The 16105-nt window shown below is 39.7% G+C and overlaps 1 protein-coding gene across 17 annotated transcripts in view; it reads right to left on the minus strand.

Moving 5' to 3' along the window:
• The window catches only part of ERC1 (ELKS/RAB6-interacting/CAST family member 1), a 399699-nt gene that overhangs the window by 300189 nt on the left and 83405 nt on the right, over window positions 1-16105 (minus strand). For all 17 annotated transcript variants that reach the window (XR_010947412.1, XM_067756042.1, XM_067756040.1 and 14 more), the window contains 2 exons: window positions 13313-13729; window positions 3090-3164 (listed from right to left, as the gene is read on the minus strand). Coding sequence is in view for 16 of the 17 variants with exons in the window: in XM_067756042.1 (XP_067612143.1) it covers window positions 3090-3164; window positions 13313-13729 (492 nt within the window). In the remaining variant the exon portion in view is untranslated. The remainder of the gene's footprint in view (window positions 1-3089; window positions 3165-13312; window positions 13730-16105) is intronic.

Consider the following 16105-nt stretch of genomic DNA (forward strand, 5'->3'; position numbering starts at 1 on the left):
TCAGGCTGGGTTTATTTGAGGACAGCCCTTTCCAAGGAGGTTTCTTACTCCTAGAATGTATAATAACTAACTAAATAAAGTTTTTATCATCTTACTACTCTATACTTGCCCAGCCCTGGGTCTCCCATCATTAATCAACCAACCCCACTGAGTCCACTGAAATCCTCTGCTCCTTGTTAAATTTCCCAAATCCTCAACTTTTTTTTCAAAAGTTGTCTCCCTGCTCTAAGTAAACCCAGGCTTTCCCAAAGGATAGAATTTCCCCGGACGCTCTCCAGAGAAGTCCACTAATCCCCCAGCATCACAGAGTGGCAGGGAGAAGTATGGGCACCTCCAGGTTCCTCGATGCTGCTCCCATTTATTTATTTATTTTGCGGTACACGAGCCTCCCACTGCTGTGGCCTCTCCCGTTGCGGAGCACAGGCTCCGGACGTGCAGGCTCAGCGGCCATGGCTCAGGGGCCCAGCCGCTCCGCAGCATGTGGGATCTTGCCGGACCGGGGCACGAACCCGTGTCCCCTGCATCGGCAGGCAGACTCTCAACCACTGCGCCACCAGGGAAGCCCGCTGCTCCCATTTAAAACTCACACTCCTCTTCACTCTCCCTCCGCACAGCTGCCATCTAGGGGCTCCCCTGCCACTCCCGCCCACTGAAGAAGTCTTCAGCACCCGGCTGACAATAGATCTCTCCTTCAAATGCCACTCTTGCCATAATCCTAGGATTTCAATGTCCGACTTCCTTGACGTCCGTAACTCCAACGCCCGCATCCTCCGGTCCATTTTAGCTATCCAGTTTACAAGACCACATCACCCAGGACTCTCCTCCCAGGCCTGACACACTGTCACTCACATTAACTGCTGCTCTTGCATCTCACTGAGTCCTCCACCTCCCTAACTTCTACGTTTTCTCCCAACCTGTCCATCCATTCTGAATTCTCTTCCTTCCTATCCAGGCTACATTCCTGGACGGATCATCCCAACTACTCCTTCACCTCCACCCTCAATTCACTTGCATCCCAGTAATACTGCTGTATCTACCCAGCAAAACTCTAACCCTAGAGCAGTCCAGTAATTCCTCCCTGCTCCTCCACTGCTAAAGGGAAAAGAAAAAGTTAGAGAAGGGAGAAGGAAGCAGAGGGAAGAAAGTGGGAGAAAGGAGGAGGGAGAGGAGGAGGAGAGAGAAAAGAATGTTACGTCACCTTGAAGACAGCTGGGCTCTTTTATAGTCCACCATCACCTCCTTTCCCATTTCCCCCAAAGACCAGTCTAGACCTTCATGATCCTCTCAAGCTCATGCCACACTCTCAGCATCTCAGCTACTTCATCTGCAATTTCAACATAACATCCACCTGACCCCACTGGGCCACCAGAATCTCAGTCTCTTGCTTCTTAGCAGAATGGCTGGAGGTTAACACAACTTAAAATAGATCTACTGCCAGTTAAAACCAGTACACTTCCCTATGCCATCAAAAGGCAAGCAAAATAATTCTGTGAACATAGGTACACTCGTGTGTTTTTAGGTTCCAACAGGGATCAGGAAATAACATGTACAAATAAACTTGTGGGAAATGTGAACATGTAATTAAACCTTTCTAGAGGCTGTTTACAAGATTACGTTCAAGACTATGAATTGTCTAACTATAAAGAACCCAGAATCCACTGATTTGCTATTTGTTTAGTAAACCCTTTCCCCAGTGAGAATAAAGATGTATACAACAATAAAAACATAGTTTTAAGAGGAAATCATCTAAATTAAGAGAACCATTCTGATAACTGTACTTGAGAAGCATCTATTTTCATAAAACTATTTATATACCAAAAACTAAAGATTCTTGTCACATCAACAAACATTAAATGAAGGCACATGATGCAAAACACCGTGTCAAACTTTTCAGGGGATACAAAGAAGTTAAAAAAAGAGACAGAGAGGGAAGGAGGGGTAGAGGGAGGGGTCCCTATCTGTAAGAGTCTTCTAGCTCTTGCAAGAAAGAATATGTTTTTAATAAAAATAATAATAGCATAGCAGCTAACACTGACTGAATGTTTACTATGTGCCAGGTCCTGTTTAAAGTGTTTTACTTGTTTTAACTAATTTAAACCACAAAAGAACCCATGGGATAGGTACTATTGTTATCGCCATTTATCAATAAAGAAATTAAGGCATGGAGAGGTTAGGTTACTTGTTCTATGTCATACAACTGGTTAAATAAAGCCAGATTTTGAATCCAGGGAATTTAACATAGAAGGCGAGTGCTTAGTCACCAATCACCATAACGTTCAGCCTAAAGATTTCTAACTACTCAGTAACCTAAAGCAGAGACTTTCAAAGTATAGTCCGTGAAAACCTGGGGGTGCCTCCTAGCCCTTTTGAGAAGGCAAAACTATTTTCATAATAATACTACGACTTTATGTGCCTTTTCCCCTGTGTTGACACATGCACTAAAGGTATAAAGGACAGGCAAAAGCGTTCGTTGCCTCTGGACAACAGCGTCAAACCATACTAGCGGTCAGTGTATTCTTCAGTGTCAGCGCTCTCAGACAAAAAAGAAAAATAAGAAAGAACATTTTTAAAACACTGGCTCACTTAGGAATGTCCCTGGTGACTTTTCATATGCTCAACCCTTGAGTATGTATCTTTGTACCATTCTGTGTGATGAAACAGGAAGGGGAGGCCCGGCTGCTGCGTCCTGGGTGTGATGCTGCTCCCAGGACAGCACTGGGTGCTCTGTGAGCTGCAAGCTGAATCAGGTACTTTTTTCACGGAACCCTATTCTTACTCGAGAGAAGAACTGACGCACAAACTTGGTATTTGGCAGACATTTTCTTAAAAACAAATGAAATGAGTCATTTTAAGAGAATAAGGGGCCCTGATATCAAAAGCTTTGAGAACAGCTGACTCCAAGAAATGCTGGAGGAAACGAAACTGAAGTTCATTTAATGTGTCGTTTTCATTAAGTCTTACTATTCCTTCTCAGCCTACAAAACGAGTGAACTATTATTACATACCACTTTCTTAAACTCACACATGAAAGTGTGATCCCTTGAAAGTGTGAAATGACACATAAGATTCCTTAGGAAGTTCTCACTTACCTTCATTTCGATAACAGTTTGCAGAGCTTTAGTTTTGGCAGAATCGGGGGCATTCTCAAATCTCCGATGCATCTCCTATACAAGAGAAGCAAAAAAGAGAGTAAGTGTCCTCCTTTTCACTCTCATTTTTTCAACAGGAGAGTGGAGAGGCAAGTGAGTAGTAGTTACATGCAAAGATGACTACCCTGGCCTTGTAAGATACTCTGATCCACTTTCTGTCTTCCTGACCTTTCCCTGTGGACCAGGGAGCACACAGACCGCATTCAGGCTAAGGGGCACAGGAGGGTCCCCATCTCTGCACACCTGGTTATACACGGTAAGTCACACAGACCCCAGCCACCACAAGAGGTGAAGCTCCGGCACATCCCCATGTTGTGTGTCACTCTTCCACAGGACTCTGAGACATATTATCAGAACTCCAAACAATCCAAAAAGGGGATTAGAAATAGTCCCTTTTTAAAAGGAGAAATCAGGACTTCCCTGGTGGCGCAGTGGTTAGGAATCTGCCTGCCGATGCAGGGGACACGGGTTCGAGCCCTGGTCCGGGAAGATCCCACATGCCGCAGAGCAACTAAGCCCGTGCACCACAACTACTGAGCCTGCGCTCTACAGCCCATGAGCCACAACTACTGAAGCCCGTGCGCCTAGAGCCTGTGCTCCGCAACGAGAGGCCACCGCAATGAGAAGCCGTGCACCGCAATGAAGAGTAGCCCCTGCTCACCGTAACTGGAGAAAGCCCGCGCGCAGCAACAAAGACCCAACACAGCCAAAAATAAATAAATTTATTTTAAAAAAAAAAGAAAAGGAGAAATCAAAGTAGCCACAGTCCACACTGCACAAAACAACTGAAAGCATTTGTGTGGACGACCTCCTTTGCATAGCATCCTCCCCCAGAGCAACAACCACCGGGCTACCTACGATGGAAATCTCTCTCTAGAGGGGCTACGATCAGAAAGAAAAAGAAGGTAAGACTGCCGAACAAGTTTCCTAAACAGTCTACCTGTGGCAAATAGCAGAAAAACATAGCTATTTTTTTCAATCCAAATGTCAGTGCGTTCAGGATCAGAAAGGAAAGGAGGAGATGGTAGAATATCACAGTTGGGGTCTTCAAGGATCCCCCTGAAGTTACCAGACCTCCTCAGGCTATCTTCTTGTCAGATTCTGTCGATGTCTCTGAGTCAGCCAGTACCAGAGTACCCCGGTACAGCCCCTAGTGATGGCAGAGAATACAGATGGAGACTTCCCATCTGAACAGTGCTGGTGAAACTCTAGCCCTGCCCTTGCTCTGCCCATCTGACATGTATATAGATGTTTACTAGGTCACTCAAACGTATTTCATTCAAAACAAAACTCGTGATTTTCTCCTCTTTAACCTAGCCCCTCCTCTGAAGATTGATGAGTCTTGCCCATCTCCTTAAACGGCATTGCCCTGCCGGCGGTTCAAGCCAAACAGCAGTGTCTCCTTTCATTCCTCACACACCTTCACTTCCTACCACCTTCTAGAGCAGGTCCTAATTGTTCCAGCTTCAAAAGAGTTCTTGAATTTATCATTTCACTCCACTTCCAGTCCAGTTTAAGCCTAGATTAGTACAACAGCCTCGAGTTAAGTTTCCTTTCATTTCCTCTGTCCATTTTAAAGAAAGCAATGGTGTACTCTAGATAAGGCATCAACAAATCATGGCAATAGTCTGTTTTCAATCCTTCAACGAGTTTCCTATTTACTTCTCACCCTCTACCAGGTCAACACAATCTGATCGTAACAGACAGAAGACTAGCCCTCCTGTCATAACTATGTTAAAATTAGACAAAAATGCATAAAGCAACTGTTTTCAGACACTGGAAAACAAGCAGCACAGGACTATGATCCTTGAGAGAAGAGAAACTAACAAGGTTATGGTCCGGACTTGCTATCCAATATGTGACGCAGGGACAGGAAGACCAAATGGAAAACAGCAGTCCCGCAGAGCTCAGAAGACAGATCAGTGAGTAAGAGTCCCAAAGACAATAGAAATGTGCAGAGCAGAATGACACAGAGGAAGACGCTAGCCAGAAAAGCAGCAGTGTCTGATCTGACAGGGGTCCCCTGGAGTCTTTGACCAAATACTAAGCCTGCATGTACAGGGAAAGACTCCACAGTGTCAAAGAACAACTACTGGGGACAGAACAACTACCAGAGAGCTATGAGTCGAGCAACTACCTGAACTCACATGGGGCTGGGAAGAATTCAAGCTCCAGAGAGCCAGAGTGGAGAGAACATCAGAGGCACTGAGCAGAGACACCAGGAAGGCCACATCTTAGGAGTAGAGACAGTCTAGCCCTGGAGGGGAGGCTACCTAGACTAGAGCCAACAGAGTGTAAAAGCAAGTCTCCTTAAGGATCGAGTTAATCCACAATTAACCCCTGCAAGATAAAACACTTCATTAAGACAGTAAAATGCAGAACACATTAATCCAGGACAAAATCTGAACACATTAGTTCAGGCCATAATCACCTCTCACCTGCATTAAAACAACAAATTCATCAGTTAACCCCCCAGCCTCTAGTTTGTCCACACTGAATCTACTCCCTACACTGTAAACAGGTGACAAATTGGGCACACAGATATTTAATAATATGTTTAATAAATGACTGCAAACTTTAAAATGTAACAAAAATAAAATGAATCCTGCTAATTGTAAATAATCATCACCTCTTAATAAAGTCCTCTATCCTACACTTCACATTTTTCACTTAATATTTCTGCAACTACTTGAAATACTAAAACTGCATTTCTCTGAAATATCTCACAATTCAGACCCTGAACTAATTTCATCTGACGCCTTTCCCATTACCTACTTCCAAATTAGGGAAATTTCCAAATGCTTTACAGTGAAACTATTACAATTTCATTTTAAACTCTAGCAAGCATATCAGCAATATATAAGGAAAGAAATCCATTTGAATAAAAAAAAAATCCTCCTCTGCTAAGGAACTAGGGTGCACTTTAAACCATTCGCAGGCATAAAGCGTTCCCGTTAAGATCTTGTAAAACCTATCAGTCGTAACAGATTTCCATTCAAAGGCCTGCGCATTAAAGCTCATTATGAACACATCCTGCAGTCAGTGGGCTGACCAACTCCCCTTTCCCAGAGAGCACATCGAGCCTCTGACTCCTGCACTGTTAATAAAGGGAGAGGACTCTGGGAATAAAAAAGAATGTAGCATTCAGACAAATGTAAGAAGTCGAATGTGCTAGTGCTTGCTTTATTTCCCTCTTTTTAGCCTGAAAATTTGCACTGCACAGAAATTAAAGTAAAGTACAGGCAGAATTATCTGGATCTTGTTATACTGTCAACTGTGGTACACGGCAGAAAATGTGTTCAGTTCCTCTCACTGACTTACTAAAGAATAATGACTAGAGAAAGAAAACAAACAAGTTAGGAACAAAATTTATCCGTTGTTAGTAGTTTCTTTCTTTTGAAAAGTAAGTCAACATTTACTTACACAACTGAGAGAAAGGAGCATTTGTGACTGTAAAGTAGTACTTATGTCTGAAATTTCTTTCTTTCAAGTTTCAGGTTTTAGCCTCCAGCACACCCTTGGTTCAAGGGTAGACGTCCCTTCAGCAGATTTCAATCCTCCACACAAGTTCTGGCTTTACTGTACTCCACACGGAGAAGTGAAGAAGGAACCCTCTCTACTCTTCCTGTACCTCAACTCCGCCGTTGTAAGACAGCACTGCACTTTGACCCTTTACCATCTCAAGTAACGGCATGCTTCTGAGAAAACATATCTTCCTGTCAAAATGGAAATGAGGTACAAATGACACACGAAAAAAAAGGTGAGGAAGGATAACCTGAATCAAGTTATGCGATGCAACTGTTCACACTTTCCAAAATCACTAGGAAAGGGCAAACTAACTAGGGACCCTCTTTCTTTTTTAATTCTTCCTACTCTTTTGTCCAAGGTTTCTATTTTTTTTCTATATATGTTTATTTCTCTTTTTTTCCCTCTAACCTCCTCTGCTTTTACCTTACAACTGCCAAAGATACAGACAGGCATTCCTCAGACATGTTAGAGCCAGAATTCCTAGCCTAGAACCTAGTTAAAGAGGGCTTTTAAACCTCAAACACTGCTGCAAATCTTATCATGAGAGCAGTTGTACTAAACAAGGTTTGTTGACTGAAATATTATAGAGACAAAAATTAACATATGTGTAAATGTTTTAAAACAAATTAGTATTTTAATTTCTTTTTTTTTTTTTTTTTGGCCGTGTTGTGCATCATGCGGATCTTAGTTCCCCGACCAGGAATCGAACCCATGGCCCCTGCAACGGAAGCGCAGAGTCCTAACGACTGGACCGCTAGGGAATGCCCAACAAATTAGTATTTTATTCATCACACTAGGAGCTACATTTCAAAAAAACAGGAGCACATATAGAACTGAAATATTTATTCAGCCTATAGACAATGCTTGGTATGCACATGGATAGCCGATCCAAAAATTCCATAGCCAGTTCAGGTATGTTCTGCCAACAGACTGAGAACTTTGGTGTATCACAGAATCACCTGTAAAGCCTGTTAAAACTCCATACGCCTGGCCCCAGGCACTAACCACGTCTTGACTGTAGTTCAGTATGTGTCCAATAGATGTCTTCACGCTTCTATCCATCAAAGGAAAGGCACTCCAGTAAACAATACAAAATCTAACACTAAGTCACGTAACAATGTAATTTCAGTACAAACAGAAAATACAATGCTTAATTTAATTTTTGTTTCTCTTCTTTGGCTTTTATTTGGGGGAATTATTTACCTGCTAGCTACAGAATCATGTTCATAAACAAAATGGAAAACTAATCACAAATGTTCCTGGATATGAATGCCATTTTAATGTTACTGTATTTCATCAAATCTAAGATGCCACTGATTGTAAGGCAAACCACTGTTTAATGTGCTGGAAAGAAAAGAAGGAAATGCCTCCAAATAAACCATGACCCAAGCTTCTATCATTCAGAATTTTTATTTTATACTGATTGCAAGACCCTTTTTTACTTATTTAACCATAAAGTTTAATCATATATCATTTTGAACTGTCTTATAACTTTCTCCATACCAATAACTGTTTGTTTCAATGCTGATTCACAGCATAATATTACTGAAGACATAATGAACAACAGCTAAAGTTAACATGAGAAATAGCAAAAATGCTCACAACATTGACTAAAATGAGCAGCTGTTAACTGTTTGTGAGTACACAGGCAAACAAATAGAGCAGGACTGCAGTCTTGATGACAGAGATTTTAAGATGCCATCAAGGATAAGACTTGTTAACTCAATTTCATACTGTTGAGACGGGAAAAGCTATGAGCCTTGGAATTGACGAAAACCCGCTTTTTTAAAAGATGGACAATAATCCAATAATAATAAAACCTATGGATATCCCAGTGTTGCCAGCTCTCAATTCTTTCTGCCTTTCTTGACACACGAGTGATATAATGTACAATAGCCATTTCAAGTCACCACTCACCCAACCTACAGTTGTTAAGTTCTTTATTAGACTTCCTTGTTCACTCGTAATTCTCCCTCCCCCATTTATTCTCAACACAGCCAGAGTAAATTTTAAAAGCTATACTAGATCACTCCCTTGATTAAACATTGGCGCAGTTTTCTCTTGTACTTTGAATAAAATTGTTGCATTACCTGCAGGGATCCTGAAGCAAGTGCTTTGTCTCCTAGAGGGCATGGATTTTTGTTTTGTTCACTGCTACTGTATTTCTGTGCTCTGCACATGGGTTAGTGCCCAATAAATATCTGATGAATGGAATGAGTGACTCTGGCCCTCGCTACCTCTTTAACCGCTCATCTCATGCCTGTCTTCCCCTTAAACAATATGCTTTTGTCCTCTAGTCTCCTTACTGTCTCCTGAAAACTTCTCATCAGGCCTTTGAAACTGTTAACCTTCTTCATGAAATGATTTTACCCAAATGCTCAGCAAGACTGTTTCAACTTTCTTCAGATCTCCCTTAAAGGGCACCTCCTCAAAGATGCTTACCCTGTTTATCCCCTCTCCCAACATAATTAGACTCAACTAATTTATTTCCTCTCATAATTATCAGTTTATTGTCTCTCACCAGATTTTTAAGTTCTAGGAGGGCACAGACCATGTGTTCTGACATGAAAAATGTATACCCAGCGTGTAACCCAAGGTCACATACATTCTAGAAGCTCAATGGATGTTTGTTGAGTAATGAGCAAAGAAAGGCTGTGCCGAGTGCCTCTAGCACCTTGTCACTCTGGAAACGAAACATCGAGCCACAATGTTACAAAGCTTTACTCCAAATTACCATTTTAGCTTTTGTTACCTGTATTTTCTAACATACACAAATTTAATTGTTTAAGTCTCTTGCTATGGCAATAAAAGATTCTTTCCTGTCTCAAGATTGTATTAAAACCTTTTTCTTACATTCTCTTCTAGTGTTGTTATTTTTTAAGAAGTAGCTCTTTATTTCACCTAGAACTTCGCTTGATGTAACTATGTACTGTTTTCCAAATAGATGGCGATTATCCCCAAACATGCATCATATGCTTAAAACTCTATTATTTCTGGGTTCTATTCCGTCTCATCAATCTATCCATCTATTACTGTGCTAGTACCACACATTTTAATATCACTGGGTTTAAAACACATATATCATGAGCTGCTTAAACAAGTGTCCCCGCACTGTTCTTCTTGCAAAGAAACTGCAACATCATTTGGGCACGTGTCAAGAATATTCCTATCGGGATTACATTAAATTCACAGAGTTGGGGGAAAGCAGAATCTTTATATTAATGTTCCCATCTACATTGTAATGAAAATTTAGCCCTATCCTTTCCATTACCGTTACTGATATTATTTATTTCGTTTTCCTTATCTAACGGCACTGCCTAACACTTCCAGAATAATGTAAATACTGATGAACACAGCTGTCTTTGCCTCTCCCTAACTTTAATGGATGCGTCTTAGTGTACGTCAGAGTAAGCACAATTCTGGCTACTAGTTTAAAATATGTTTATAATACACATTTACTGAGTTGTTTTATTTAAATCATGCTATAAAAGTGTCACTCAATTCTTATTTTTAGTTCACTTGGTTTAGTTTTCAAAGTGTCTGTAACATTCTATCTAATGTCTTTGAGACAGCTATCAAACACTACAAGGTTGTCTTTTCCTTTCACCTCTTACAAATCATAACTGTGAATGCCATATTGAGCCGTTCTGGATTCCTGGAATAAACTCCTTTGGGTCAGAATATTATCCTTTTATCATAATGCTGATTTTATCTGCCAATATCTTATTTATAACTTCTACATCTAAACTCATAAGCAAAACTGGTTTGGGGTTTTAGTTTGTTTTCTAACCTTCGTTAGGTTTGAGTACCCAGTGGTCACACTGGAGAAAAAAGAATTGGAAAAGCTGTCCTTTCTGTAAGCTCCAGGCGTAAACTTCTTTCCCTACATTTCAACTTATTCAACCAGCATTTCTTGAGTACCCACTGTGCATTTGTTAGACACTGACAAGATAAAATTTCATACATATATATATATATATATAATTTCATATATATATAATTTCATATATATATATATATATCTCCACATCCTTGGTGCAAAAAATTAAGTGAACAATGAAGAAACACACACGGAAGTATACTATAATATTACTGGCTCATCTACCTAGATGTATAGAGCTGCACAAGGAAGAATTCACAGAAGAACTGAAATTTGAGCTAAGTCTTGAAGGCAAGTAGGAGAAAAAGAAAGGGGAACCAGCACTCTGAACATGTGTTCCTGAAGCAATCACTTCTACTTGCTCTTAAACAATTTTAATCCATAGGACTGTGCTTCCTGTAAGATGACGCTACATTACTAACGGCAACTGGAATTGTGTATTGATACAACTGACAAGGCCTACATTTCTTTCCACATTATGTTCAGAAGTGGGACTTAATATTTGTAGAGCTTGTTACTTCAAAATTAGTCTTAAATTCATTTTTTTTCCTACTACTTGTTCAAATTCACCATATTTCTGGTTGTTCTCTGCCAGAATAACACTGTGGCTTTTCATAATCCTTAACTATTCACTATTTATTAACTCTAAAACTCAAAAATAAATGGGCAGAAGTTGAAATATTCAGAACAGAAGGAGTAAAAACATAACATTCAAAGTTCATCACGATGCTGGTAGGGTTTTCCTGCTGCATGCTGTTTGATTTGAGATGATCACACCTTCTCTAACAATGTTCTATGGCCTGGCTCCAGGTTACCTTATTAAAATATAAACTCTAAAGTAAACTGAAAGAAACTCAGGATAGTGCCTACAACACAGTAGTTGTTGATAGAAAATTTTCTAAAACAATACAGTCCAGTAGTTTGAAGATTGTAACATACATAGCTGCAGATTAACCGTAAAAATACAGTATATGCTCCTGGGAGGATAAACTGGTCCAATCACTCTGGGAGACAAGACTGATATTCAGAGTTTTGAAAACGTACACACGCTGAGCAGATTCATTTCTGGAAATTTATGCTAAAGAAAAAAATTAATGTACAGGGATATATGGCTAGGGATATTCACTGCAGCACAGTTTTATAATAATGAAAAATTAACAGTAGTCTAAATTTTCAGTAAGAAATATAAATAACTGCAACAGAACGTTATAAATTCAATTGAAATTACAAAACTCTACATGTACTGACAAAGAAAGAAAGATGGTCAAGACAAATTATTAAGAAAAGCGGGTAACATTACATTATGCATCGCTGCACTGCCTAATACAGTAGCCACTACCTACACAGAGATACTTAAATTTAAATTTGATTAATTAAATTTAATTTTAAATTAGTTATATTTAAAGAAAATTTAAAATTCAGTTCCTCAGTCACACTAACCACATTTCCACTACTCAACAGTCACATGTAGCCAGTGGCTACCACATTGCAGAGAGCAGATACAGACCACTTCCATCATCAGGGGAAGTTGCTGTTTACCATATTGCAGAGAGCAGATACAGACCGCTTCCACCATCGGGGAAGTTGCTGCTTTGCTGCTTTTAACTGCCTTCCTCACACTTCATTTAAAAAGGGATTATTCAGACTGGCACTAAAATAGCTCTGAGATTTTATTTTCCCCCTATCCAAATGTGAAAATTATCTGAAGACTCTGACCTCATATAGGGAAGTAGAGCTGTCATTTTTTTAATTCAATGTAAGATGAATTCTTCACTTAAGCTTTCTTAAAATGAAGCATTACATAGAAAAGTGAAAAATTATCAGTAGTCACAGTGGTCAGCTGAAGTCTGAGGTTCCTCTCTAAAAATAAGTGACAGCATACCTCTGTATCATTCCCTCTAGCTGTGCCTCCAGGGCAGCAAATATATATATATTTTTTATTTTATTTATTTAATTTTGGCTGCATTGGGTCTTCGTTGCTACATGCGGGCTTTCTCTAGTTGCGGCGAGCGGGGACTACTCTTCATTGCGGTGTGCGGGCCTCTCATTGTGGTGGCCTCTCTTGTTGCGGAGCACGGGCTCCAGGCACATGGGCTCAGTAGCTGTGGCTCGGGGCTCTAGAGCACAGGCTCAGCAGTTGTGGTGCACAGGCTTAGTTGCTCCGCGGCATGTGGGATCTTCCTGGACCAGGCCTCGAACCCATGTCCCCTGCATTGGCAGGCGGATTCTTAACCACTATGCCACCAGGGAAGCCCAGCAAATAATTTCTATCATGTATCTTTTACAGCAAGACAACAGTTTCCATGGAAACCACAGGGCAAACATCCACTACTGCTGCCTAGGACTTTATAAGCACACCGAAAATGAGGGAATCGTTTACTTTCAATTATTAATATTTTAAAATTGAGCAGTAATTAGCTACTCTAATTCTGGTTTTGTTGTGTGTGTCTCTATGAACAAATCAAGAGATGAAAAACAAATCAAGAAAATTCTGTGCCCCTCTAGCAACAAAATGAGTCTACAGAAATCAGGAGGGGGAAAAAAAAACCAAGAAAGGTATTAAGCCAGTATACATGCCAGCCAATGTCATCTCGTACAAGACAGCAAATCAGAACAGAAATCAGTGCCGAATTTAGGTAAGAAAGAAGAAATTCCCTTGCACTAGTTCAGGAGAGCATATAAATTTATCTAGGTCAAAATGCTGACTAATTAGGAAAAAAAGACAGTCGTAACAACTGAGAAAGTGGCCACTCACCTCTCTCAACAGAGCGTTCTCTTTTTCCTTCTGCTCCAAAAGGCTTTCGAGGTGGTGGACGTGCATCTCTGCCTCTGCCAGTCTCCTTGTTCTCTCATGGTCCTCCTCAGTAGCCTTAGCAGAAAGCCCCTTGCTCTGCAACATCTCCAGAAGCTTCTTGATGGATTCGTCCCGAGCGTTCAGGGTTTGCTTCTGAGTCTCGATCCGCAGCTCCATCTCCTCCAGAGTCTTTCGAAGGAGGAACAGCTCCTTGGCCTGCCGCTCGTGCTCAGTGTGCAGCCTCTGAAAGTTCTCCTCCGTCAGCTCTGTCACACAAGGCTCACCAGTCCTACTGTTACTATCCTGTTGAAACAGCTGGTTCAGGTCCCTCTGGATCCGCAATTCATCCTGGAGAGCCTGGATTGTCATTTGCATGTGCTGGTATAAAGACAAAAAGGAAAACCCAAATGAGCTTTCCTCCTCAAGTAGCAGAAACAAAGCAGATTACGGGGAGTGAGAAAGCCGCTACCACAGCTCTCAGAACTCTGCATTTAGCAAACGAGGAGTCACATTATTCTGTTTTACACTGTCTTTAAAAATGATTGAGATAATCTGTAAAATGTCAGTAATTTAATTTGTGTTTATTACCAACGGGAAACAAGGTAAGTCTGGCAGCTCCTCACTTTGCTTGACTAAATAAAGACACTGTTCAAGATTAACAGAAGGTATTACATGGAACTGAAGGTGAGGAGAGGGAAAATCTATAGGAATATGGACACATCATACAAAAAATTTCACCAAAAAACAAAGGATGTCAAAATACAAAATGACTTTTAAGTGTTTTACAATTAAGTTAGCACATTAAATAATAAACATATGAGTGCATGCCAGAACGTGCTTTGCACTCCTTATGTGTTAATTCATTTAATCCTCACTATAACACATGTACTATTATTCGAATTTTATTGATGATGACACCATGCATGCAGAGACTTAAATAACTCACCCCAAGATCACACAGTAAGTAACAGAGCTGGCATTCGAATTAAAGCAATTCTCGCAGCCCACTGAAGCTAGTACCCAAAGGTAATAAGATAACTTGAAGCTTTAAAAACAAAACACAAAAAACTGAGGCTGTGTGAGCTATTTATACAGAAGATAACAATATAAGTGAGTAATTTGAGTAATTAAATGAAAATGTTAGTGCAGATAAGCTAGTAAAATGTTTCAGACGGTATATCTTTAGCCTGTATCCCTAACGAAGGTATATGAACCTTTAATCTGAATGGATAAATTCTAGAACATTATACAAAGAACCTAAAAGGAAGTTACATCAAGAATCATGTTTTTAGAAATGAAGAAGCAACAATAGAAAATCACTCTTTGTATTCAAGGTATTCAAGGTCTGGCAGTGCGCCGCAGTGGAAGGAAACTAACCCACAGTCAGAAGACATGAGTTTTAGTTCCAGCTCTCACACTGAAGAGCAACCTGATTTGGAACACATCGCCTTCTTTCTGGGTTTCAGGTTCCTCATATTTAAAATGAGGATATAAACGCCTGCACCATCTTTTCAAAGAGCTAATAGTATCATTGAAATCTTTGTGGCATATATGTTAAAACATACATTGTTTAAAACTTTTGGCAAACTGCAAAACAGCAGTAAATATCTCAAGGAAACGATCTGGCAAGTGTACAAAGACGCTCACTGTTGTTTATACCGGTGACAAAATTAGAAACAACCTAAATGGATATTAATAGGTGATGAGTTAAGTAAATGAGAAATGTCCACCCAGTTTAATACTATGCATCAATTTTTTTAAATGTAGATTTATATTTACTGATAAAAACTACAGTTACAACATATTAAGTGTAAAGAAGCAGATATATAATAGCAAGTATAGGATGATCGCGATTCTAATTTTTAAAAAGTATATACATGTAGACCCAACACAGCCAAAAATAAAATAAATTAATTAAAAAAAAAAAGTATATACATGCAGAGAAAAGTCTAAAAGGATGCAAACAATTACCAGTGTCTGGGTATGGGTAGATTTTACATTTTTCTTCATACTTTTTTCTACTATCTAAATCCCCTACAGTAAGCAAGTAATCAATAAAAAGAGACATTTTTACCTTTAAAAATAAGAGAAAAGACTTCAGAGATGCCTGCTTGGCTGTGTTCAACTTGCTACCACTTTGGTTAAAAGGGAGGGAACAATAAATATTTACTATTTACTATAAATAAAAAATATCATAAGAAATAAAAATACTTCTGTAATGTTACATAAGAAATAATTAATTCGGGGGAACGGAGGAAGGCAAGAAGGGAGGAAGGGAGGAACAGACTGGAATCACTGAGGGACAACATGTAAGAAAACTTTATTCTATTCCACATAAAAATTTTTTTAAAAAAATTGGTGTAACTGACATTGAAAATTTTTTAATAATAGCTTTATTGAGACATAATTCACATATACCATAAAGTTTGCCGGTTTAAAGTGTATAAGTCAGCAGTTTTCAGCATATTAAAAGTTATGCAAAAAGAAAGATTGAAATAAACTCATGTGTAAATGTTCAAAAAAATAAAAAAAGTCATGCATCGATCACTACTATCTAATTCTAGAACACTGCCATCACCCCTTAAGAGAAATCCCATATACATCTGCAGTCACTTCCCAGCCACTTCCCATCTTTCTCTCCTCCTAACCCTCCTCTTGAATTTGAACTAAATGTATGTACTACCCACTCAAAAATTAAATTTTAAAAAATGCCTAATGATATTTTTCAGCCTCAAAAAGGAAGGAAATGCTGAC

This window comes from Pseudorca crassidens, chromosome 11 (assembly GCF_039906515.1).
Source record: "Pseudorca crassidens isolate mPseCra1 chromosome 11, mPseCra1.hap1, whole genome shotgun sequence".
Classification (NCBI taxonomy): Eukaryota; Metazoa; Chordata; class Mammalia; order Artiodactyla; family Delphinidae; genus Pseudorca; species Pseudorca crassidens.